Source organism: Parambassis ranga, chromosome 1 (genome assembly GCF_900634625.1).
Source record: "Parambassis ranga chromosome 1, fParRan2.1, whole genome shotgun sequence".
Lineage (NCBI taxonomy): Eukaryota > Metazoa > Chordata > Actinopteri > Ambassidae > Parambassis > Parambassis ranga.
Genome location: NC_041022.1, coordinates 18016246 through 18041502, shown reverse-complemented (window position 1 = coordinate 18041502; position 25257 = coordinate 18016246). Strand labels below are relative to the sequence as shown.

At 40.8% G+C, this 25257-nt stretch overlaps 5 protein-coding genes across 6 annotated transcripts; 4 read left to right on the top strand and 1 right to left on the bottom strand.

Annotated features, from left to right (window-relative positions):
- Positions 1–931: 931 nt before the first annotated feature.
- prelid1b (PRELI domain containing 1b) lies at positions 932–9739 on the bottom strand. Its single transcript, XM_028415595.1, has 6 exons — positions 9597–9739; positions 6674–6875; positions 6127–6352; positions 5414–5527; positions 4961–5039; positions 932–2653 (listed from the first exon to the last, which is right to left on the bottom strand). Exons 2-6 carry the CDS (start codon positions 6763–6765, stop codon positions 2532–2534), a joined length of 633 nt encoding a protein of 210 aa, XP_028271396.1. The 5' UTR covers positions 6766–6875; positions 9597–9739; the 3' UTR covers positions 932–2531.
- A 457-nt stretch (positions 9740–10196) lies between these two features.
- ndufb6 (NADH:ubiquinone oxidoreductase subunit B) lies at positions 10197–11775 on the top strand. Its single transcript, XM_028408733.1, has 4 exons — positions 10197–10459; positions 10877–10969; positions 11343–11387; positions 11626–11775. The coding sequence occupies exons 1-4, from the start codon at positions 10280–10282 to the stop codon at positions 11689–11691; spliced, it is 384 nt and encodes a 127-aa protein (XP_028264534.1). The 5' UTR covers positions 10197–10279; the 3' UTR covers positions 11692–11775.
- Positions 11776–12331: 556 nt separating this feature from the next.
- LOC114443381 (E3 ubiquitin-protein ligase Topors-like) lies at positions 12332–16526 on the top strand. 2 transcript variants are annotated; one of them, XM_028417341.1, is made up of 3 exons: positions 12332–12498; positions 13907–16279; positions 16330–16526. In XM_028417341.1, the coding sequence occupies exon 2, from the start codon at positions 13910–13912 to the stop codon at positions 16238–16240; it is 2331 nt and encodes a 776-aa protein (XP_028273142.1). In that variant the 5' UTR covers positions 12332–12498; positions 13907–13909; the 3' UTR covers positions 16241–16279; positions 16330–16526. The 2 variants fall into 2 exon arrangements, with proteins under 2 accessions (XP_028273142.1, XP_028273134.1); XM_028417333.1 differs by having other exon boundaries at positions 13907–16526.
- A 1315-nt stretch (positions 16527–17841) lies between these two features.
- On the top strand, positions 17842–20290 carry LOC114443709 (E3 ubiquitin-protein ligase Topors-like). The gene is given in 2 exon segments (XM_028417989.1): positions 17842–20211; positions 20262–20290. A coding segment is annotated over 1 exon segment (2331 nt). The 3' UTR covers positions 20173–20211; positions 20262–20290.
- A 2082-nt stretch (positions 20291–22372) lies between these two features.
- LOC114436509 (E3 ubiquitin-protein ligase Topors-like) lies at positions 22373–25079 on the top strand. Its single transcript, XM_028406801.1, has 2 exons — positions 22373–24742; positions 24793–25079. Exon 1 carries the CDS (start codon positions 22373–22375, stop codon positions 24701–24703), a length of 2331 nt encoding a protein of 776 aa, XP_028262602.1. The 3' UTR covers positions 24704–24742; positions 24793–25079.
- The last annotated feature ends 178 nt before the right edge of the window (positions 25080–25257 follow it).

Sequence of the window (25257 nt, the reverse complement as noted above, 5' to 3'; positions counted from 1 at the left end):
AAGGGTGGTGGGCAGGAAGAGTGAGGGTGAAGAACAGACTAAGGACAGTCTTCTTCACACAGAGCCGAGTCAAAGCACTGAACTCAAATCAAATCAGAAACATAAGACACTTCCTCCATCCCTTCTCTTGCTGATTAATGGTGCTTATAAAATCAACACAACGACTTCCATGAAATGTTATTCCTGCCAAATAGTCACTTTTAACCCCTCCTTGATTAATTCCTGTATGTTTTTCAAGATGAATAGCTTTAACTACCTGTAGGCTTTACGCTCAGCTTCACACTTTTCCGCACTTCAGCCTTTGCGTCTTTTTCTCCTTATTTCTGCATCTTAATGCATCACCCTCCAGTCAGACCCTGCAGTGGGTGCTGCACCAGCGTTATCGTTCTGTAGGGGCTGTAGAGGGGTGAACTGGCTTAGCTAAGAGGAGGATGAAGAGGATTGGTGTTTGGGCTGACATGCTGTGCAGAGTAGGGAGAGTTCTGTGCCAGAGACCTGTGAATATGTTCCTTTTTAGCGGATGTGTAATATGCATTCAGAAGATGTTATATAAGTTCCTTTTTTGTTTTGTGTGTATGAGTGTGTGTACACGAGTACCTGGTGCTGGCTACATTTTAGCAAACACTTGAAGGTATTGTGTATTCTCTCATTGTAATATAATTAAAATGTTTTATACATAAAGCCAGTGCTGCCTGATGTGAAGTCATTTTGGATGCACCACTTAAAGAAAACTGTGACATACCTTCGGCTGAACAAAGCAGAGAAAAATATAGATAAAAGGGCGCTCAAATGTTACAGGGCTTCCTGTTTGGTTTGTGCAGCTGTGAAACTGATCTGTAGTTTGGAATATTTTTAAAGTTCAGAGTTCATCATCGGTTGCTGTTGCAGCAGAGGAGACACTAAAGCTGCAGACTTCAACAAAGAGGCGATATTAAAACAATAAATTATCAGGTTTTATTAAAGATGAAATATAAACACTACAAATAAAGAGCTAAAGCCAAATTAAGATGAAATAAGTTAACTTGCATAAGCCCAATATTACAAATGCTAATCAATTCTTAAAACTACACCACATTTTTTTAAACATCATTCAAGTCTTTCAGCATCAAAACGAATAAATTCCATCCTAACAGGAATGCAATCATTGAAATGTTGTACATTAATATCATCAATACAAAATAAGCTTATTATTACTAAGCAGGCTGCACTAACGTATTCCCACTGATGTACCTCACAATTGTACTGTACAAGGCTAATCTCATTAAATAGCACTGTACTAGATCATGGGGCACAGAGGTGAACTTTGCTCATTCTGATCTTTTTGATGTAAGTCGCTGTGGCATGCTGGGATTGTCAGAGCATCAAATAGCAGTTTTCAAATGAATTGTGTGGTGAGATATATAAATTACAATATCAACCCCTGAAAATGTGATGACAAGAAAGACACCAGAACACAGGTGAGGATTTGAACTGCAGTGTTTCCCCTATAACCTGCTGTGGTATCTACTAAGTATCTACTCCTACAAGTATCCTGCAGAACCACAGTCATTTTTAATGTGCAATGATTCAAGTTGGACAGAAAAAAAGTGGACGTTTTAAATTTCAATGCATTTGGAATTGACAGTTGTCCACTTTTGGTGTAAGACAATTTCACCATTTTAGCCTAACAAGGTATCACGTGTGTACTAGGCAGATTTTGGTAACAGCAAAATTCAATGTTTTGTTTGTACTACTGACCAGTCATGTTTGAATGGTCTTTGGTTTCATGCAGCTGAAGTTGGACAACAAAAGAGAAAGATCTTTAATCACCAATCAGACCATAATCAATGAATCAATGACTGGGGCTAGAATATTATAACTAGAAGCCCTAAAATATTGGCAGTTTCACTGTGGCAACTCATCACACAAATGTAGTTAAGACTAAGGACAGGAAGTGTATGTACAAATTGTCTTGGATAACACTCTCTCAAGACAATAGCAGGGGAGTCCCTGCATTAGGTTTGGATGCAGAATCCTTGTTCTTTCGTCCTTATACTAAAATTAATCCACAAATTCACAATATTATGATTTTGTTGAAGCATAATTACGCCACATGAATTATTAGTACACCTAATAATCCGTTGCCCAATGCCAAAGAACTGTATCAATATGCAGACAATACACACTGAAAAACATATATACTCATTATTAATATGTCGTTATTCAAAAGTCTTCTATGGTAGATTCAAAATAATAAATAAGTGGTCCAGACTCAGCAGTTACAACAGCAAGAAGTGGTGCTGGTCTGAAAGGCAGAATTTTTATAGAAAGGCTCAAGACCTGAGATTAACTGAAAGCTGAACAAAGACAACAGAACGCTGTGAGCAGAAAGTCAGTCTGACAGAGGTAATTCAACAGAGGCTGGTTCAGTCCGAAGACTGACACAGACAGCAGCATTAAGACTTAAACAGCCATCAGAAAGGATTGATCAAGATGATCCAAAGGCCTGGAGCTGGTGTCTTGTCACCGGCACAGTACTTCACATGCTCCGGTTAGACGTACTGCCGGGGTTTCTGTGGGACCGTAGCGGCTGAAGCCAGAGTCTTTGCTGCCTCTTTGGCTTTCTCCGAAGCATCCTTCACTGTGTCCCTGAGCATCCACTGGGGTGTCTCTCCTGTGAGACCAGTGTCCACACAGAGAAAGGGCAGAATGAGGAGAACATCGTTAAAAAAAATAAACATTGCTGTGCTACAAGTACCAGGAAGGTCTGCTACATTTGGTGGGGTGTTACAGTAGCTGGGTGTTCTGGATAATTTGACCCACAATCCTCTGCCTGGTGACAGATATGTCACATGCCTGAACAGCTGACAACACAGATGAGTTGACATTAAATGTTAAATTTAGCAGAAAGTGCCAAAAGGTGTAATGTTGTGTCCCGAAAGCAAGCACATACATTTGTTCTCGGGTCGTGTTCTATTGATAATGCTGTTGTGATCTTGAAATACTAGGTTTGTTTTTACTGCCTAGTGGATGCAGCTCAATCACTCTAATTAACTAAGTGTCGGCTGGAGAGGCGATGCTGCTTAAGCTTATAGATAAATGCTAGGCAGACTGAATCCTGATCACATATAGTCAACTGCAGTATATCTCTTGTTAGCTAGGATAATAATCTAAAAACACCAACTTATTTCCTGGTTTTGCATCAGCCTGTACTGAGTTCTTGATGGCAGCAACGCTAATTAACTGTCAGTTTACCCACAGCAAGACATCAGAGGAAAGATGTGCAGCTACATGTTGGAAAAACGATACGCAGCGGGTCTACCGGCAGCTGATCTTTCATGTAGGGTAGAAAATACATTTAGGTTGAAAATCAGCAGAAACACACACCCAGGTGCACTACATGCAATCACAGCTTCTCTCCAATCTACACACACATTCCTCCCCTGTCAGTCTCCCCCAGCATGTCCAACCACAGAGGAACAAAATACAACAGCCAAAGAAGCAAATAAACCAACACCAGGTAGTCTCTGTTCCTGTGTAAACTGCCACACAATGGCAATATGAAGGAAGTGACACTACTCAGGGCACAGCCTACACTTTAAAAAATGGTCATGGTTTTGCTTTCTAGTTTGTCCTGGACTTTCACTGTATTGTTCACCACAATGCAAGTGTTAGTCAGAGCAGGAGTACACAAGCATTTGTGTGATGTACATTTTGTCAACATGAGTTTCTGGTTTGGGAGAGCATTCAGTGCCAGGGCATCAGCTGGTAAACCAAAATAACTGCTGACCCTGAAGAGAGGCTGTGTGAGGTCTGTTTACACATTTGTACACTTTGAATATTGTTTCACTGTCTAATATAATTTTTTTTAATTATTTTTTAAATTTATTTTACTGAGTAGTAAACATAATAATATAATTCTTTTTTCCATAAACAAGGTTTCATTTATTCTCATACAAGAATGAGGATCAACCAGGCAACACTTCATCTACTTCTATACCAACACTACATGAATATTTAGTCACTATTACCCAAAACAGGGAAGAGAGAATAATAACTGCAGCTACATATTCTACTGTGTAAGGCTCATATATGGCATCATGTGACAACCCTGGGCGAGGCCGGGGATGGCAGATGGATGCCCCACTCCTAACATACTTACCACTACACTCAGCCTGATGCCAATTCCTGCAGTGCCATCAACAAAGGGGCAATAGAACAGAATCACAATAATGCACTGCATCAGCACAACACACAGTTTGCAACATAACACAAACTTGTCTCATTGGCACCAACTACCAAACAGGGCTTTTCTTTCATCCACTGTTTCCTATGATTTTTTGGGATCGGTGTCAATGATCATTTTTTTGTCTTATTTATTTTCTTCTGTGTGGCAGAGCCATATATAAATATGTATGAGTTTTTTAATCACGCCATAGTTTTTCTATACTAGGAGGGGAATGTATGGGGGAGGTGTATTCAGTATTGCAGTTGGCTGCAGTTTACAAACTCACCACTAGATAGCATCAAATCACACACCTGTGTAAAAGCTTTGCTTTCAGGCTTAGATTAAGGATAAGGAAATGATAGAGCGTAAAGGTTGTGATTATTATGATGAATTAATCACAAAATATAGACACTGCAGATGTAGGTTCCAGGAGTTATTTGTAAATGAAAACCCAGTTTTTAACAGGCAGCACATGTACTTTCATATTTATGGTTATATCAGGTTATAGTTTTTGTTGTATACATCTCTCTTTTGATATACTCTGCTGTACAATGTTGTGTAAGCACTGAGCACTAAGGACTAAATTATAACTATATTGTAAATCCACCCGAGTTGAGCAAATAGTGTGGCGAAAAGGAAATAAAACATTACTTCCTACACAAATTCTCTTCATAACTGGCACAGTTCAAAATAAACTGATTTGTTTTTCCTCTTTGCTTATGCAGAAACATGCATGTGGTGAAAATGACATACCCTGCAGGTTGGACAGAGCATATTCCAGCCCCTTCATGGCCTTCACCTGGTTGCTCTTGAAGCGAGCCAATCCAAACTCCTGGGGAAAAAAAAAACATTTTTACATCAGGATATAGTGTGAAAACTAGCGTCTTATTCCTCCCACTCACATGGGACATTATGGTAAGTGTGGCATCTTCCATATCGAATTAAAACTGTTTTGGGCCGACATATTTTTCAGCTGTTCTCACTTCTTCCTTCTCTACAGGTTCCTACTTCTCTACTGAAAAAACTCTGTATCTTACTAACTCCAAGTATACGCTGTCACCATCCTAATGCCCACTCACTCATGTCTGACATAATATCTCACATAAAGGTTTTTACAGGGTGACAATTTGCTGTAACCAAAACATGGTACATGCAGGATAGTTGCATTCAGCGTCGTTTCTTACTGCAGATAGAGGTTCTAGGTACCTGAATGGGTTTGGAGAAGCCATAAATGCTTGAGGATATCCATGCTTCCCGCTTCAGTTGTGTGGTTGCTGGCTGCTCCACTGAGTCTCGGAAAACACATCGCTCTTCAACAGACTAATCAGGAGAGAAAAAAGATAAAAAAAATGTAAGGTTCATTTCAATAGTTGACCCCATTAGTGAAATAGATGTTTTAAAATTTACATTTTCCAAACATGGCTTGGGCAGGCTTACAGCTCCTTTTCGTCACTCTCTCACATTTACCTTGGCTATATTCGTTTCACTGCATTAAATTTATGCGTTTGAGTGTCATTGATCTTTCTTACTTTGGTATGTAGAGTAAAGCAGCTAGAGTGTGAAAATACAACACCTTGAAGGCTGCATAATCTACAAGTCATGTCAAGGTCCTTCTACCCAGAGAGATTATTACATCTGAACTGAATTCAAACACTCGCCTCCTTTGAAGATCAGACTCACTGAATTCATGTTTTCTAAAGCCTTTACCAGCTACACCTGCTTAGCAGCACTATGAGGTGAGTTCACCCTGTAAGCACAGCACACAGTATAGAGCAGTGATAATACACATTCTTTTTTAAGTCTGTGTAGTGATCTTGAAATGTACAAAATAATATATCAGCCGGGTACGAACTACTAATGAAGGGGTCATTGTCATGGTAAAATAAATTATCCAACTATAGAAACAAGCGACGTCTCACCATGAGAGTTGTGTGGTTGAGGTTCCAGGTGTAAGTGGTCAGGCTCCTGTTGACTGGGTCCACGATGGAGTCCTCGATTATATAAACGCAGCGAGACATGCCGGCAGGGAAGAAGCGTTCCGCCCAGCGAGGCAACCGGTTGGTCTTCATGAGGAGGCGTCTGGAGAGGAGCCGGTGGTCCGCTGTCACCTCTCGGTACACAACGTCCTCTGTGAGAACATGGGTGCTGGTGGCCAACATATCTGAGATTAGCTTTCACTTTGTGTTAACAGTGGTGCCTTCACAAGCCAACCATTAAAGAAATATGTATATGAATGATTCCTGAGACTGGGTAAAGCTTTTTAAACATAAATAAACTGCAATATGTTTGTGAAATGATGAAGAGGTCTGAACTTTGTGATACTGTAGTATACAACTCTTTCAGCCACAGACATCGTAGCATCCCTGAAGCCTAATATGTAATTTATTGAGACGGTGTACATATTTGACACTAGCCAAATGTGTTTAAACAGGCATAACTGATTAGTAAATGAAAATGTTTCAGTACCTGAAGGGGTTAGGGTACCTCTGCCAGAAAGCTGACACAACATGGTCCCACGTGCTCCTGATGTCCGTGCTATTACAGAAATATTTGACCATTTTTGTCTTGCTGAATTACAGCACAGCCAGAATCCAGAACCCTGAGGTTCCTTGCTGCGACTATATAAAACAATGAAAATCTGGGTTCTGACTCCATCCAAAGTCTGGTCCTGGTACAACGAGAAGAATCACAATAAGAAGCACAATTAAACAATGGGTCTGCAATTTTCTGTGGATTTTACCAGGTTGTTAAACACCTATTTTACCTACAGAAGTAAACACTTAATGACTATTTCAGAGACAGATTCAACAAAAACTCATTGATTTTAAAACACAGTGACAGAAACTTAAAACAGAAACAGTTTTGTCAACTATACTGGTGGCACTACACTAACAGATTATACAAAGCCTCCATATCTGCCCCTTTCTCTCATTTACAGAGACAAAAAACTGGCAAATCTCCCTCATGCCCACCTGATTGAGTATCACTCACCTCGGCAACAGAACTTTCTCCACTGGCCCTACATGATGCCCTGCCTCTGACTCACTCTCAGTAACAACCTCAAATATAGATGGAGATAGCTTGTGCTTTACTTTTCAATTAACAACCAATATAAGTGAGCTTTAAAATATATATATCATCAATGAAATAACATCAGCATATTTTGTTTGAACACAGTTCTCATCATCTGAGTTTCAAAAAGTTGTTGGACCATGAACCAAACTCTGCTTAATGCAGATAATACTGAAACACTAAAAATACTAACTTACAAAAAAAATGCATGTCTTTATTCTTATTTGCTTATAAAACTGCTCAATTCACAACAAATCTTGTGGATGTGTTTATTGTAATAATGATGCACTGCCTTATCTGCTACATCAGTGCACCACTGTGTCCTGATGGTCCATTACATTTATTTTATTCTTGCCGATAAGAATACGAGCAGGTGGCTATGTCCACTGGCTCGGCGAGGCTGACGCTAGCAGGCTAACAGAAGCGAACCTGGCCTCATTACAATATGAATTAATGCCGAAAACAACTCTAACTCTCTGTGTCTTTGTTAGGAATATCCTCATGTCCATTGTGTGTAGGGAGGCAGCAGAAAAGGCAAACAACATGTCGTCAAACACATAATACCATCTACTGCAACTGAAAGTAAACAGTAGCTTCCTCCCAACTTTTCTACCGTATTTTCACGACCATACAGTCTCAATTACAGGGTCTATTTCTGTATTTGACACATACACAAGCCGCACTGTATTATAAGGCGCATGCTACGCTAAAACATACCAGTATGTAAATAAAAAGGTAAGTTGATTTAACATCAATTTAACGTCACCTGGGGCCATGTGACAAAACAGTAAGGCTTAAGCATGAGCTGTGGGATGACACTGACGTTACCTCCTCCAGCTTCGAGCAGCACTGATGGTTCTCTTTGCGGTGTTTTATGCTCGCCCAAAGAAAGCCACTGGCTTTGTTAGGTCCGTTATTATAGTAACAGTATTGTAGTGCTGTGGTAACCAGGAAAACGTGGAGGGGATTTCAGGGGTGAGGTTATTCTCTTATGAATCAAGTGGAACTGACTTTTTCATGAGCAATCGAGACTAGGGATGTAAGCAGTTAATCGACTTTAGATTAATTGTCATTAAGAATTTAATCGATTAAATTAAATTAGTTGTCAATTAATCGCCCCAGCAGTATTTTAGTTTTGGATTTTTTCCAAGATGCTACGACGAGTGGCAGCCTCTGCTCGGCGTGTCATTCCTGTCTCTCCATTTGTGCTTGTTGTGAATACGCAGGTCACATAAAGTACCTGGAATTTCTTTCTTTCTTTTTAATCAGGATGCTAGTTGAATAGAACCCGTGTTCTCAGTAGCTGCCCTCACTGTAAACAAACTGCGCACACGCCTGACTCCTGGACATGCGTCTGTGTATGTGTGCTATGAGGCGCGACAACACATCAGACAGCAATGTTTATGTTTCTGGACAGCTAACATCTTAATGTGACTGTTCTAAAGGAGGCCCTGCTAATGTTTTTACTTGTAAATAGTCCACTATGTTGATAAAAGATAATATTTTGTTTAGCTTTCTATTCAGGATTTATTTTATGTTTCCTATGTTTAAATTGCAACAGCTGAGCCATATTCTATTCAATTGATTTTGTTATACTAGCCTACATAAATGCCATTGTCTGTATCCCCAATGGTACAATTAATCACTCATTAAGGAATATGGCATGCAGTTCAGTTATCAATTAATCGTTAATCGATCGATAAGGTCATTCAACTAACGATTAATGAATTCATCGATAATTTGCATCCCTAATCGAGACAGCGTTAGGTGGAGTTTCCTACTCAGTTAATGTGGGGTCATTTTAAAATATGGGGGGGGGGGACACATTATTACCCATAAAGGTATATTAACTGAAGTGAAATAGATTTGAATGTAGTCATGTGCGTCAGTCATTTGCATTATTCAAGTAAATTCCATTGAGAAGGGGCATCTCTGATCTGAAGAGCTACAGAAGTATTACGTAAACGTCAAATGCTATACACAACCTTGATATTTCTGTGCTATACATAGAGCTGGTAGTTATACAATATACCCCCACATGTCACCTTGACAGATAATTTACAGCGCGCTGTAGGCTTACGACTGGTTCGTAACCTGACTGTCATTATTGCGTTATCAAAACACTCCATCTAGACGGTTAAGAGCTGAAGAGCTTTAAGAAATGACTTTAGGTTCACAAAATAATTCAGTTGACACTTAACAATTGGTGTCTGGTTGTTTTACTGCTAGACCTTCTCTGTTCACCAATCGAGGGAGCGAAGTAGCTCATAAAACCGCAGTGCAGAGTTTCAGACGTTCTTAAACAGGAGAATCTTACCTGTATTTATTGTTAATGGAATGCTGGGCCAATGCTTGTTATATCTATACCCGACAAGTTCCTAACATTGGCTAACCACATGCATAATGCTAACTGTGCCTGACCGGAACGTGTAATATGTCGGACTGTTTGCAGTATTTTCACTTCCGGTTATCGTCTTCCTCTTCTTCTTCGTTGGTTAGTACTCTTACTGGGACCTTGGCGTACTTCCGATTTCATTTCAAAATAAAGTTCTATTCGAACTAATTATAGATTGAACAGAGACATTTCTTGATGTCCAGTTGTTAGGCATCATCACGGAGTTTTTCACATACTTGCTTGTTTTGACAAAGTTTCTCCAAAGTTTAAAATATGTAAGTTTCACCAGCTGTGCAGTAGCCTGAATTACAGCTCATTTGCCACAAAGATAAGACAAAATACATTGTTAACAATTAAGCAAATTGGCTCTCGTGTGAAAAATGCCATGAATATTTCATTTCAAAACATTGTCTGGTGCTTGCGTGTTGTGAGCAAACCTGACTATCTTTAATTTACCAGAGGGTGGCGCAGTTAAATTAAACGAACAGTTGAGTGAGTGTCACGTTTCCGCCATTTCTTCTTCGTTGGTGCGCTTGCCTGCAAAGGGAAGTGTCCTCCATGGTGTCATTGTAGGACTTTCGAGGTTGAACATTCAGAAATAAAACATGTCTGGGTACACTCCAGACGAGAAGCTCCGTTTCGAGCAGTTATCAAAGCTCCGGAGGCAGTGGCTGAAGGACCAGGAGCTCAGTCCGAGGGAGCCCGTAGTACAAGCTAAACCTCCAGGCGCCATCGCCAGGTTCTGGGCTGGTTTTCTCGAGCCGAAGACCCTTTGGAGGCTTTACGTGAGTACAGACACACCGCTAGCTTAGCATGCTAGCCGCGTATGACAGTGTATGTATAGGAAATAATTGATAAATATACTGGTTTTCATAATGTAACTATTGTCGCTGTCACTGTTAACTATAGGAAATGTGTTTACTTCAGTCTGTTTATTTTTGTCTAACGTAGAAAAAGTTATAAAGCAAATGTTTACGTTCATTTTTCAAGCATGTCTCTGCAAACATGAATATTCAGACTTTGCCTTCTGTCAAAAGGTAGAAAGATCATTTTGCACATAACCTTTGTAACGACTGCAAACATTTTATTACATGTAACAAAGAAATTAAGCAGTAGGTGTATTTTATCTGTTTGAAGCTGTTGGAAAAATGTATTGTTTCTGTATGTATTTCTCTTCCATTTTAATGTTTATCTTCTTACAGACGTACAAAGCATACAGAGGTGGAGTTTTCACATTAACACGGCTGTTGATACCTGCTTGGCTTGTTCACTACTACGTGAAATACCATGTTGCTGTAAGTACAGAAATGTTCAGCATTATTCATGTTATTGTTTTTTTGCACTAAAACCTAGTACAGGTATGTTTTAGATTAATTAACAGAAATAATATTTTAAACACACACACGGGAAAAATGTAGAGCCATTAATGTTTGTGTCATATTCGTGTCCTTTGTTAGGTTGTTTACAAGTTAGTTAACAACCCTTTAGATTGAGCATAAGCATTCTTGGCTCTGTTCTTGATTTGCTCTTACATTAGACAATTGGTACCACACTGTGGCCACTTTATGCAGGTGTTGGCTTCGGTTTGTAAATTGAAATTTCATTGTCACAGTGTATTAGTCAGTATGAACTGGGCATACTCAGTTTTTGTGTTATTGTTCCCAACAGAATAAACCATATGGCATTGTGGAATTGAAACCTAAGCTGTTCCCAGTAAGTATGAATCATTCATTATTTCTAACATTGTACCTTTGTTTTTCTTAGAATCACTATTATTTCTCTGCATGCTTTACTAGTCAGAGCAAAGTGATTGTCAGATGATCTGATTCACATACATCTCTGCGTGTGATGCTTCCCATGGTAGCTGTATGGAGGTGGTCCCTTAGATGTGCTGATGGACTAAAGCAGTATATAATCTAATTGTTCTTTTCTATGGTTTTGTTTTGCTCAGGGTGATACCATTCTGGAAACAGGCGAAGTTGTTCCAGAGCTCCCTGAGACCCATGGCCATCACTGAAGTTGAAATATCAATTCAATTATTTCCTCGAGTTTCTGTTGTAAAAACTGTGTATATGCAAATAAAATATTACAAAAATATTAATGATTGCTAGTAGTGATATATTCCAAAAGTGGTTATTGGTAATCACTGTGGCTGAAGGTGTTTTTGGGGTTGTTCACCCATCCTGTAAATAATGACCATATAGATAGAAGTGTTGTTCTTAATGTTCAAATCCAGAATTGCACTACTTAACATCCTCTATGTGGATGGTGACATACATACATACATACAGGTGGCCTCCTGTTCAAAGCTCCTTGGCTTTGGTGATATGACTCTTCAAGTGATTGCCATGTGATAACGCTCTCCACCACTCATCTATGTACCTCTGTAAAATATTTGTCTCCTCTGGTCAGATTATATAACATTTATAGGGAAAATTAAAAACGGACGCTGTTACATGGAATTGTGTATGATCCTTATAAACAATGACACACGTGGGATAGTAGTTCAAGGATTTTTAAGTATTGGCCCAAAGGCGGTTCGCATTACTTCATACTGCCATCATGACAGTATAACTGCTATCTAGGACATGGAAATGTGAGTTTTTATTTTGAAAAGCACAACGCTTTTATTGTGAAGAGCGGAAGCCGGTTGAAATTGAAAAAAAAAAACAACAACGATGGGAGACCTGACATGGGAGGACAGTTAAGCAATGAGGTTATTGAGCCTGTAAACTACGGTTTTTCTGTACAAAGAAAGTGGACATTTCGAAGACAGAAAGAAGTAACCAGTTGCTGATCGCATCAGTCAGAGAGAAAGTCAAAGGTAAATATTACACAACTTTTCTCACCGTCCTAGCCGTAGCGGTCCTAGCCTCCCTATGCTAAACTGTTAGCTATTAGCCTGTTTAGCTACCCTGCTAACTTCAGCTAATGAAGTTGAGCTGTTCGTAATATGTAGAGACCAGTTTTCCTTGTGTACAGTGACGATGTATTTATGACAGTAAAATGTGTACATACAATGGGGCTGTTGATAATATACGTAAAAAATGAGGGCACCATAACAACTATAGCACCCCCGACAAGCTAGCTAAACGATGAACACGGAATGTCGAAAGGAAATCGCTTTTGTGAGTAGCAAATCTCGTCTTTTTGGTCGGGGCATGTCCTGCAGGGACTATGGATAGATGAGAACACCGTGTGTATTGGACATGTAAAGTGATGTTAAAGTGCAGCTGTAAGTCTGGCACAGGCCGGTTTATTTGTGTTATAACGCTTAGCAGCACACTTGTTCTGGAAGGACTAAGTAAAGCCATCTTTTTATTTCTCAGTTGACAGAGATAGGATCCCCTTTTTCCAAATTACCAGTTCGATTAGCCGATGTTTAAAGTTCGAAATAAACTTTATGAACGCTGTGGATGTCAAACTACACGAATTGTCTACAATATTCAGTATAATTATCTGGGCTGATACTTTGTATTTTGAGCTAAACGCACCTGTCCAGAGGGATGAATGCAGCACAGACTACAAACATCAAGAGTTAAGTATACCAGGAAAAACACAAGAAAGCAATCAGAGAGGAGATAAATTGATATTTGGAAAATCAGCATATTATTATATATTTTTATAGTATTTAAGAGGTTTGATAGCCATGAATCCTTTTTTCATGAAGAATGCCATTTCTATTAGGCTTGTGCGAAATCGTATCGTGTGCAATTAATCGTCAGCCTGTCACAATGGTAACAGCACAGGAGACCTCAAAAGCCACTCCAACTTTGGGAGCCTGGCGTGCGGGAAATGATTCGGAATTAGAAAATACTCAATACGGGTTTGATAGAGCAGAATCTAATGAGCGTTTTAAGACTAAAATGGAGTCTGTAGCTTGAAATTTGTAGGAGGAGATAAAAAACATTGACCCAGAATGTCCTCTGTGAGATGAACATTTTGATAGTTGAATGGCTGAAATCGGTCAATGTATGCTGAAGATACACTGCGCCAAAAACTTACGGAAGAATAAAAAAGAAGAAGAAGAGGGTTGCCTAGAAACAGCAATCAAGCTAAAAATAGCATGTATAGTACTTTGCATTTATAACATATTGGGCTGTACAAAGGTTGATTCCAAATATAAGCTATGCTTACTGAGAGGTTCCTTTGACAGCTTCCATTTGACTTGTTCACTCCTCTTTTCCATTAAAAGTGAGAATTTCCAAATTAATTATTTTTTTCCATTTTAGATCATGTCTGCTATCAAGATTGCCCTGCAACAGAGCCAGAAGAGTGGCAAAAGGAAAACCTCTGAAGCAATGACTGGAGAGGTGTCACCGGACTCCAAATGTCCCATCTGTTTGGACATATTTAACAACATCTCTTACCTGGACCGCTGTCTGCACAAGTTCTGTTTTCAATGTATTCATGAGTGGTCCAAGAACAAGGCAGAGTGTCCACTATGCAAACAGCCATTTAAGTCTATATATCACAGTATAAAATCAGAGCAAGACTTTGAAAAGTATGACCTGCAGCGTACACAGGAAAATTCCGGCTTTGGGTATTTTCAGGGAGTGCGGTTCAGATACCGCACAACTGTTACCAGTGTCCATCAACAGATGCAAAGGAGGACGTCTCCACCACCAGATAATGGAGTGATGTTTGAGTCCTCAACAAATACTTCCCAACACAGGCGAGACCGTTACATTCATCGTGTGATGATGAGGCTGGCTGCCAAAAGGAGAGCTGAAAGTGAAGGCCGAGCAGTGAACAATGTCAGAGAGCAAGAAATGGTAAACTTCAGGAGGGAGCTGTACCGTCGAGCAGTGAGGGTTCGGGGTATTCGGGATGGCGGTCGCTCCAGAGACACCTCAGCTGACTTCTACCGTAGAAATCCTGCATGCCTACACAGACTGGTCCCCTGGCTCAAGAGGGAACTCACTGTGCTGTATGGGGCCCATGGCTCTTTGGTCAACATAGTCCAGCACATCATCATGTCACGCATTACACGTTATGACATGGAGGATGGAGCAATTCAGGAAGAGCTCAGGCCTTTCCTTCAGGGTCGCACAGAGCACTTTCTTCATGAGTTTATCAGCTTTGCAAAGTCGCCCTTCAATATAGAGGCCTATGACCAGCACGCTGTCTATGACTGCCCAGCTCCTTCCTCAAATGAAGACGGCAGCTCAGATTCATCTATCATTTCTATCTCTGAAGATGAGGAAGACTCTACAGAGGTGGCCCACCCACAAGACTCCAGGTCTGCTCTGAGCCAGTCCGCGTGGGATGATGAGACGCCTGGACCATCGTATTCTACAACAGCAGAGCAGAGCAGGACGGAGCATCTGTCAGTCCCGGATTCTGACTCAGACAGCAGTTTGGAGGAGGAGACACAAGAGTTTGTGGCTTCTCCACAGCAAACAAATCCTCATAACCAAATGGACTTGACTCAGGGTGCTTTTAACATTGAAGAGTGTGTGTCTTCAGATGGTGATGACTGTGTCATTGTTGCTTTTGTTAAGCCAACAGCAGAAAGGACACCTGAGCTAGTTCAGCTTTCCTCCGACTCTGAAGAGTCTGCCAGTGAAGATACTAAAGAAGTGCCTCATTTACCTCAACACATCCGTTTCCCCAGTCTCAGCCCTGCTGCTTCCCAAGCGAGTGAACCCAGTGGTGCCAGACGATCACATAATGTCAAAACAGACCATCGCTTATGCCCAAAAGAAAAATATGGTTCTAAACACAAGAAATCCAGCAGATCAGACAGAAAAGAAACAGATCAATACAGCAGTAAGGACAGGTCTAGGGAGAGGTACTCATCAAGAGACAGAGACCATAGAAGAAAAAACATGTCAAACAGTGGAGAGCACAGGCATCTCAGCAGAAGCCCAGTGTACTCCCACAGTACAGGCTCCCATTTCACTAAAGATTACACAAAATACCTTAGTAGTTCCAAAAGGAGGGCCAATGATCACCTTAACCGATCACTTAGGCATTACAGCCAAGAGAGAAATGATGGTGGTATGCGTTACACACAGAGGCACAGTAGCCACAAACACTCTTCGCGCTCTCACCACAGAAGTCGCAGCAGAGATTCAAGGAGACGGGACAGAAGGCAATCCCGATCTAGAACTTGCTCCAGCAGTTGCTCCCCTTCAGTAAAAAGAAAATCTCACCATGACAAGCCGGGCGGAAAAAGGAAGTACAAAACAAGACATTTAGAGGAACCATCTAAAAGCACACTTTCTGACTCAAGTGCAGAAGGTGACTCCAAATCATTAGCAAAACACAAGAAGAAAAGCAAAGAGAAGCGTCGCAAAAAATCCAAAGAGAGGGTTAGAAAGACTAGCAGGAGTCTCAGCGTGGAGCTCATCAGTGATTTAAAAGCACAGGAGCAAAGCAGGCATCACCATAAGAAAAAGAAGAAACACAAGAAGAAAAGTAAAAGGTTCAGGAGCAGTGAACGCACAGGGAAACAGACACCCACCATCATCACAATTGATAGTGATAGTGATACTTTTACTAAAGAGAGTATCACTGAGGCCAATAGCACAGAAAAGGATGAGCCACAGATGACCCAGTAGACTCCACTTCTACTGACACTTGTTAATATATTGATGGATTTAACCCTTAGCTGCCACAAGTATTTGGATTAAAATAATCAGTATTTTAAGAATATCATTGATACAGCATTGATTTTTTTTGGACACAGGCTTATATGATATCCATACTGAATTATTATAATTAAATTCTTTATTATAATTATTACATGGGCCACCATTGTTAGATTTCTTAACTACCAAATAATTTTATTTGCAACGTGCCACTCTCCACATTTTATTTTCTGTATTTTATTTCTAAGGTGCTCTCAGGGATGATGATTACATTTTTGTTGTTTTAATAAGTCAGCTGCTCTGGGGTGGTACTTATTATCCACAGCCTGTGTGGGATTTTGGAATGGGTTGTTTTGTATAAAACTTTGTGTAAGAATAAATTGTTATGAATAAGTGTGTGCTATGTTTTATTTCTCCCTGTCACATAACAGTGAACACGGAATGTCAAAAGGAAATCGCTTTTGTGAATAGCGAATCTCGTCTTTTTGGTCGGGGCATGTCCTGCAGGGACTATGGATAGATGAGAACACCGTGTGTATTGGACATGTAAAGTGATGTTAAAGTGCAGCTGTAAGTCTGGCACAGGCCGGTTTATTTGTGTTATAACGCTTAGCAGCACACTTGTTCTGGAAGGACAAAGTAAAGCCATCTTTTTATTTCTCAGTTGACAGAGATAGGATCCCCTTTTTCCAAATTACCAGTTCGATTAGCCGATGTTTAAAGTTCGAAATAAACTTTATGAACGCTGTGGATGTCAAACTACACGAATTGTCTACAATATTCAGTATAATTATCTGGGCTGATACTTTGTATTTTGAGCTAAACGCACCTGTCCAGAGGGATGAATGCAGCACAGACTACAAACATCAAGAGTTAAGTATACCAGGAAAAACACAAGAAAGCAATCAGAGAGGAGATAAATTGATATTTGGAAAATCAGCATATTATTATATATTTTTATAGTATTTAAGAGGTTTGATAGCCATGAATCCTTTTTTCATGAAGAATGCCATTTCTATTAGGCTTGTGCGAAATCGTATCGTGTGCAATTAATCGTCAGCCTGTCACAATGGTAACAGCACAGGAGACCTCAAAAGCCACTCCAACTTTGGGAGCCTGGCGTGCGGGAAATGATTCGGAATTAGAAAATACTCAATACGGGTTTGATAGAGCAGAATCTAATGAGCGTTTTAAGACTAAAATGGAGTCTGTAGCTTGAAATTTGTAGGAGGAGATAAAAAACATTGACCCAGAATGTCCTCTGTGAGATGAACATTTTGATAGTTGAATGGCTGAAATCGGTCAATGTATGCTGAAGATACACTGCGCCAAAAAACTTACGGAAGAATAAAAAAGAAGAAGAAGAGGGTTGCCTAGAAACAGCAATCAAGCTAAAAATAGCATGTATAGTACTTTGCATTTATAACATATTGGGCTGTACAAAGGTTGATTCCAAATATAAGCTATGCTTACTGAGAGGTTCCTTTGACAGCTTCCATTTGACTTGTTCACTCCTCTTTTCCATTAAAAGTGAGAATTTCCAAATTAATTATTTTTTTCCATTTTAGATCATGTCTGCTATCAAGATTGCCCTGCAACAGAGCCAGAAGAGTGGCAAAAGGAAAACCTCTGAAGCAATGACTGGAGAGGTGTCACCGGACTCCAAATGTCCCATCTGTTTGGACATATTTAACAACATCTCTTACCTGGACCGCTGTCTGCACAAGTTCTGTTTTCAATGTATTCATGAGTGGTCCAAGAACAAGGCAGAGTGTCCACTATGCAAACAGCCATTTAAGTCTATATATCACAGTATAAAATCAGAGCAAGACTTTGAAAAGTATGACCTGCAGCGTACACAGGAAAATTCCGGCTTTGGGTATTTTCAGGGAGTGCGGTTCAGATACCGCACAACTGTTACCAGTGTCCATCAACAGATGCAAAGGAGGACGTCTCCACCACCAGATAATGGAGTGATGTTTGAGTCCTCAACAAATACTTCCCAACACAGGCGAGACCGTTACATTCATCGTGTGATGATGAGGCTGGCTGCCAAAAGGAGAGCTGAAAGTGAAGGCCGAGCAGTGAACAATGTCAGAGAGCAAGAAATGGTAAACTTCAGGAGGGAGCTGTACCGTCGAGCAGTGAGGGTTCGGGGTATTCGGGATGGCGGTCGCTCCAGAGACACCTCAGCTGACTTCTACCGTAGAAATCCTGCATGCCTACACAGACTGGTCCCCTGGCTCAAGAGGGAACTCACTGTGCTGTATGGGGCCCATGGCTCTTTGGTCAACATAGTCCAGCACATCATCATGTCACGCATTACACGTTATGACATGGAGGATGGAGCAATTCAGGAAGAGCTCAGGCCTTTCCTTCAGGGTCGCACAGAGCACTTTCTTCATGAGTTTATCAGCTTTGCAAAGTCGCCCTTCAATATAGAGGCCTATGACCAGCACGCTGTCTATGACTGCCCAGCTCCTTCCTCAAATGAAGACGGCAGCTCAGATTCATCTATCATTTCTATCTCTGAAGATGAGGAAGACTCTACAGAGGTGGCCCACCCACAAGACTCCAGGTCTGCTCTGAGCCAGTCCGCGTGGGATGATGAGACGCCTGGACCATCGTATTCTACAACAGCAGAGCAGAGCAGGACGGAGCATCTGTCAGTCCCGGATTCTGACTCAGACAGCAGTTTGGAGGAGGAGACACAAGAGTTTGTGGCTTCTCCACAGCAAACAAATCCTCATAACCAAATGGACTTGACTCAGGGTGCTTTTAACATTGAAGAGTGTGTGTCTTCAGATGGTGATGACTGTGTCATTGTTGCTTTTGTTAAGCCAACAGCAGAAAGGACACCTGAGCTAGTTCAGCTTTCCTCCGACTCTGAAGAGTCTGCCAGTGAAGATACTAAAGAAGTGCCTCATTTACCTCAACACATCCGTTTCCCCAGTCTCAGCCCTGCTGCTTCCCAAGCGAGTGAACCCAGTGGTGCCAGACGATCACATAATGTCAAAACAGACCATCGCTTATGCCCAAAAGAAAAATATGGTTCTAAACACAAGAAATCCAGCAGATCAGACAGAAAAGAAACAGATCAATACAGCAGTAAGGACAGGTCTAGGGAGAGGTACTCATCAAGAGACAGAGACCATAGAAGAAAAAACATGTCAAACAGTGGAGAGCGCAGGCATCTCAGCAGAAGCCCAGTGTACTCCCACAGTACAGGCTCCCATTTCACTAAAGATTACACAAAATACCTTAGTAGTTCCAAAAGGAGGGCCAGTGATCACCTTAACCGATCACTTAGGCATTACAGCCAAGAGAGAAATGATGGTGGTATGCGTTACACACAGAGGCACAGTAGCCACAAACACTCTTCGCGCTCTCACCACAGAAGTCGCAGCAGAGATTCAAGGAGACGGGACAGAAGGCAATCCTGATCTAGAACTTGCTCCAGCAGTTGCTCCCCTTCAGTAAAAAGAAAATCTCACCATGACAAGCCGGGCGGAAAAAGGAAGTACAAAACAAGACATTTAGAGGAACCATCTAAAAGCACACTTTCTGACTCAAGTGCAGAAGGTGACTCCAAATCATTAGCAAAACACAAGAAGAAAAGCAAAGAGAAGCGTCGCAAAAAATCCAAAGAGAGGGTTAGAAAGACTAGCAGGAGTCTCAGCGTGGAGCTCATCAGTGATTTAAAAGCACAGGAGCAAAGCAGGCATCACCATAAGAAAAAGAAGAAACACAAGAAGAAAAGTAAAAGGTTCAGGAGCAGTGAACGCACAGGGAAACAGACACCCACCATCATCACAATTGATAGTGATAGTGATACTTTTACTAAAGAGAGTATCACTGAGGCCAATAGCACAGAAAAGGATGAGCCACAGATGACCCAGTAGACTCCACTTCTACTGACACTTGTTAATATATTGATGGATTTAACCCTTAGCTGCCACAAGTATTTGGATTAAAATAATCAGTATTTTAAGAATATCATTGATACAGCATTGATTTTTTTTTTGGACACAGGCTTATATGATATCCATACTGAATTATTATAATTAAATTCTTTATTATAATTATTACATGGGCCACCATTGTTAGATTTCTTAACTACCAAATAATTTTATTTGCAACGTGCCACTCTCCACATTTTATTTTCTGTATTTTATTTCTAAGGTGCTCTCAGGGATGATGATTACATTTTTGTTGTTTTAATAAGTCAGCTGCTCTGGGGTGGTACTTATTATCCACAGCCTGTGTGGGATTTTGGAATGGGTTGTTTTTTATAAAACTTTGTGTAAGAATAAATTGTTATGAATAAGTGTGTGCTATGTTTTATTTCTCCCTGTCACATAACAGTGAACACGGAATGTCAAAAGGAAATCGCTTTTGTGAGTAGCGAATCTCGTCTTTTTGGTCGGGGCATGTCCTGCAGGGACTATGGATAGATGAGAACACCGTGTGTATTGGACATGTAAAGTGATGTTAAAGCGCAGCTGTAAGTCTGGCACAGGCCGGTTTATTTGTGTTATAACGCTTAGCAGCACACTTGTTCTGGAAGGACAAAGTAAAGCCATCTTTTTATTTCTCAGTTGACAGAGATAGGATCCCCTTTTTCCAAATTACCAGTTCGATTAGCCGATGTTTAAAGTTCGAAATAAACTTTATGAACGCTGTGGATGTCAAACTACACGAATTGTCTACAATATTCAGTATAATTATCTGGGCTGATACTTTGTATTTTGGGCTAAACGCACCTATCCAGAGGGATGAATGCAGCACAGACTAAAAACATCAAGAGTTAAGTATACCAGGAAAAAGACAAGAAAGCAATCAGAGAGGAGATAAATTGATATTTGGAAAATCAGCATATTTTTATAGTATTTAAGAGGTTTGATAGCCATGAATCCTTTTTTCAAGAAGAATGCCATTTCTATTAGGCTTGTGCGAAATCATATAGTGTGCAATTAATCGTCAGAAAAACTGTCACTGTAGGATTTTCCAGTAGAAAACTTTATTTCCTGATATGGGTGTGGGAAGTTAAAGATACCGTGTTTGACTGTAATAGATGTTCATGACTTAGACGTATACATGAATGACGCAACTGTGGAGTAAGCACTGTGGAGTAAGCGCAGTTGTAGTGCAGCTATGGCAACGATGTTTGTAGTGTAGCCGTGGCAACGCTTGTTGCTTTGAAGTGCTGCTATAGCAACGGTTTATTTATTATTTCTGATTGCCTGTCGGAAATCGCACGACGCTTCGGTGAGTGGGAATTTTTAGTTTTGAAATGTTACAGTCAAAATGTTAGCCATTAATAACGGTTTGTTCGTGTGTTTATTGCAGGTTTACAACCTAGACGTTTCTAATAGTTCAACTAATAGTTCAGCTAAAGGTTACTAAAAGTTACTGAAAGTTCCTGAAAGTTCATAATAGACCACTGAAAGTTCCTAAGGGTTCTAAGAGTCACTAAATGTTCAGCTGGAAGTTAGTCCAGCTCACAGTTTATGTAGTATGTGTGCGTGTGAAATAGTGTGAAATTCCGAGCTTTGTATGCCTCTGTGTGTCAGTCTGTAACCATAGTAACAGCAGAGGACACCTCAAAAACCACTCCAACTTTGAGAGCCTGGCGTGCGGGAAATGATTCGGAATTGGAAAATTCTCAATACGGGTTTGATAGAGCAGAATCTAATGAGCATTTTAAGACTAAAATGGAGTCTGTAGCTTGAAATTTGTAGGAGGAGATAAAAAAACTTAAAAAAAATTGAAGTTGACCCGGAATGTCCTCTGTGAGATGAACATTTTGATAGTTGAATGGCTGAAATCGGTCAATGTATGCTGAAGATACGCTGTGCCAAAAAACTTACGGAAGAATAAAAAAGAAGAAGAGGGTTGCCTAGAAACGGCAATCAAGCTAAAAATAGCATGTATAGTACTTTGCATTTATAACATATTGGGCTGTACAAAGGTTGATTCCAAATATAAGCTATGCTTACTGAGAGGTTCCTTTGACAGCTTCCATTTGACTTGTTCACTCCTCTTTTCCATTAAAAGTGAGAATTTCCAAATTAATTATGTCATTTTTTTCCATTTTAGATCATGTCTGCTATCAAGATTGCCCTGCAACAGAGCCAGAAGAGTGGCAAAAGGAAAACCTCTGAAGCAATGGCTGGAGAGGTGTCACCGGACTCCAAATGTCCCATCTGTTTGGACATATTTAACAACATCTCTTACCTGGACCGCTGTCTGCACAAGTTCTGTTTTCAATGTATTCATGAGTGGTCCAAGAACAAGGCAGAGTGTCCACTATGCAAACAGCCATTTAAGTCTATATATCACAGTATAAAATCAGAGCAAGACTTTGAAAAGTATGACCTGCAGCGTACACAGGAAAATTCCGGCTTTGGGTATTTTCAGGGAGTGCGGTTCAGATACCACACAACTGTTACCAGTGTCCATCAACAGATGCAAAGGAGGATGTCTCCACCACCAGATAATGGAGTGATGTTTGAGTCCTCAACAAATCCTTCCCATCACAGGCGAGACCGTTACATTCATCGTGTGATGATGAGGCTGGCTGCCAAAAGGAGAGCTGAAAGTGAAGGCCGAGCAGTGAACAATGTCAGAGAGCAAGAAATGGTAAACTTCAGGAGGGAGCTGTACCGTCGAGCAGTGAGGGTTCGAAGTATTCGGGATGGCGGTCGCTCTAGAGACACCTCAGCTGACTTCTACCGTAGAAATCCTGCATGCCTACACAGACTGGTCCCCTGGCTCAAGAGGGAACTCACTGTGCTGTATGGGGCCCGTGGCTCTTTGGTCAACATAGTCCAGCACTGCATCATGTCATGCATTACATGTTATGACATGGAGGATGGAGCAATTCAGGAAGAGCTCAGGCCTTTACTTCAGGGTCACACAGAGCACTTTCTTCATGAGTTTATCAGCTTTGCAAAGTCGCCCTTCAATATAGAGGCCTATGACCAGCACGCTGTCTATGACTGCCCAGCTCCTTCCTCAAATGAAGACGGCAGCTCAGATTCATCTATGATTTCTATCTCTGAAGATGAGGAAGACTCTACAGAGGTGGCCCACCCACAAGACTCCAGGTCTGCTCTGAGCCAGTCCGCGTGGGACGATGAGACGCCTGGACCATCGTATTCTACAACAGCAGAGCAGAGCAGGACGGAGCATCTGTCAGTCCCGGATTCTGACTCAGACAGCAGTTTGGAGGAGGAGACACAAGAGTTTGTGGCTTCTCCACAGCAAACAAATCCTCATAACCAAATGGACTTGACTCAGGGTGCTTTTAACATTGAAGAGTGTGTGTCTTCAGATGGTGATGACTGTGTCATTGTTGCTTTTGTTAAGCCAATGGCAGAAAGGACACCTGAGCTAGTTCAGCTTTCCTCCGACTCTGAAGAGTCTGCCAGTGAAGATACTAAAGAAGTGCCTCATTTACCTCAACACATCCGTTTCCCCAGTCTCAGCCCTGCTGCTTCACAAGCAAGTGAACCCAGTGGTGTCAGACGATCAGATAATGTCAAAACAGACCATCGCTTATGCCCAAAAGAAAAATATGGTTCTAAACACAAGAAATCCAGCAGATCAGACAGAAAAGAAACAGATCGATACAGCAGTAAGGACAGGTCTAGGGAGAGGTACTCATCAAGAGACAGAGACCATAGAAGAAAAAACATGTCAAACAGTGGAGAGCGCAGGCATCTCAGCAGAAGCCCAGTGTACTCCCACAGTACAGGCTCCCATTTCACTAAAGATTACACAAAATACCTTAGTAGTTCCAAAAGGAGGGCCAATGATCACCTTAACCGATCACTTAGGCATTACAGCCAAGAGAGAAATGATGGTGGTATGCGTTACACACAGAGGCACAGTAGCCACAAACACTCTTCGCGCTCTCACCACAGAAGTCGCAGCAGAGATTCAAGGAGACGGGACAGAAGGCAATCCCGATCTAGAACTTGCTCTAGCAGTCGCTCCCCTTCAGTAAAAAGAAAATCTCACCACGACAAGCCGGGCGGAAAAAGGAAGTACAAAACAAGACATTTAGAGGAACCATCTAAAAGCACACTTTCTGACTCAAGTGCAGAAGGTGACTCCAAATCATTAGCAAAACACAAGAAGAAAAGCAAAGAGAAGCGTTGCAAAAAATCCAAAGAGAGGGTTAGAAAGACTAGCAGGAGTCTCAGCGTGGAGCTCATCAGTGATTTAAAAGCACAGGAGCAAAGCAGGCATCACCATAAGAAAAAGAAGAAACACAAGAAGAAAAGTAAAAGGTTCAGGAGCAGTGAACGCACAGGGAAACAGACACCCACCATCATCACAATTGATAGTTATAGTGATACTTTTACTAAAGAGAGTATCACTGAGGCCAATAGCACAGAAAAGGATGAGCCACAGATGACCCAGTAGACTCCACTTCTACTGACACTTGTTAATATATTGATGGATTTAACCCTTAGCTGCCACAAGTATTTGGATTAAAATGATCAGTATTTAAAGAATATCATTGATACAGCATTGATTTTTTTTGGACACAGGCTTATATGATATCCATACTGAATTATTATAATTAAATTCTTTATTATAATTATTACATGGGCCACCATTGTTAGATTTCTTAATTACCAAATAATTTCATCTGCAACGTGCCACTCTACACATTTTATTTTCTGTATTTTATTTCTAAGGTGCTCTCAGGGATGATGTTGATTACATTTTTGTTGTTTTAATAAGTCAGCTGCTCTGGGGTGGTACTTAGTATCCACAGCCTGTGTGGGATTTTGGAATGGGTTGTTTTGTATAAAACTTTGTGTAAGAATAAATTGTTATGAATAAGTGTGTGCTACGTTTTATTTCTCCCTGTCACATAACAGTGGAGATGAAGATGATAACAGTGATGAGACTGCTGACATGGTACAGTAACACTAAAGCTCACTAAAGGCGGATTTTTAGATGTTAGAAAA

Bases quoted from the DNA above. Each gene is read 5' to 3' on its own strand.
- prelid1b (XM_028415595.1), bottom strand. From the start codon at position 6,765: ATGGTCAAATATTTCTGTAATAGCACGGACATCAGGAGCACGTGGGAC. The intron at 5,528-6,126 runs GTGAGACGTCGC...TCTCCTGATTAG, and splicing joins TCAACCACACAACTCTCATG to TCTGTTGAAGAGCGATGTGT. The intron at 5,040-5,413 runs GTACCTAGAACC...TTTTTTCCCCAG, and splicing joins GCTTCTCCAAACCCATTCAG to GAGTTTGGATTGGCTCGCTT.
- LOC114443381 (XM_028417341.1), top strand. From the start codon at position 13,910: ATGTCTGCTATCAAGATTGCCCTGCAACAGAGCCAGAAGAGTGGCAAA.
- LOC114436509 (XM_028406801.1), top strand. From the start codon at position 22,373: ATGTCTGCTATCAAGATTGCCCTGCAACAGAGCCAGAAGAGTGGCAAA.
- ndufb6 (XM_028408733.1), top strand. From the start codon at position 10,280: ATGTCTGGGTACACTCCAGACGAGAAGCTCCGTTTCGAGCAGTTATCA. The intron at 10,460-10,876 runs GTGAGTACAGAC...ATCTTCTTACAG, and splicing joins AGACCCTTTGGAGGCTTTAC to ACGTACAAAGCATACAGAGG. The intron at 11,388-11,625 runs GTAAGTATGAAT...TGTTTTGCTCAG, and splicing joins TGAAACCTAAGCTGTTCCCA to GGTGATACCATTCTGGAAAC.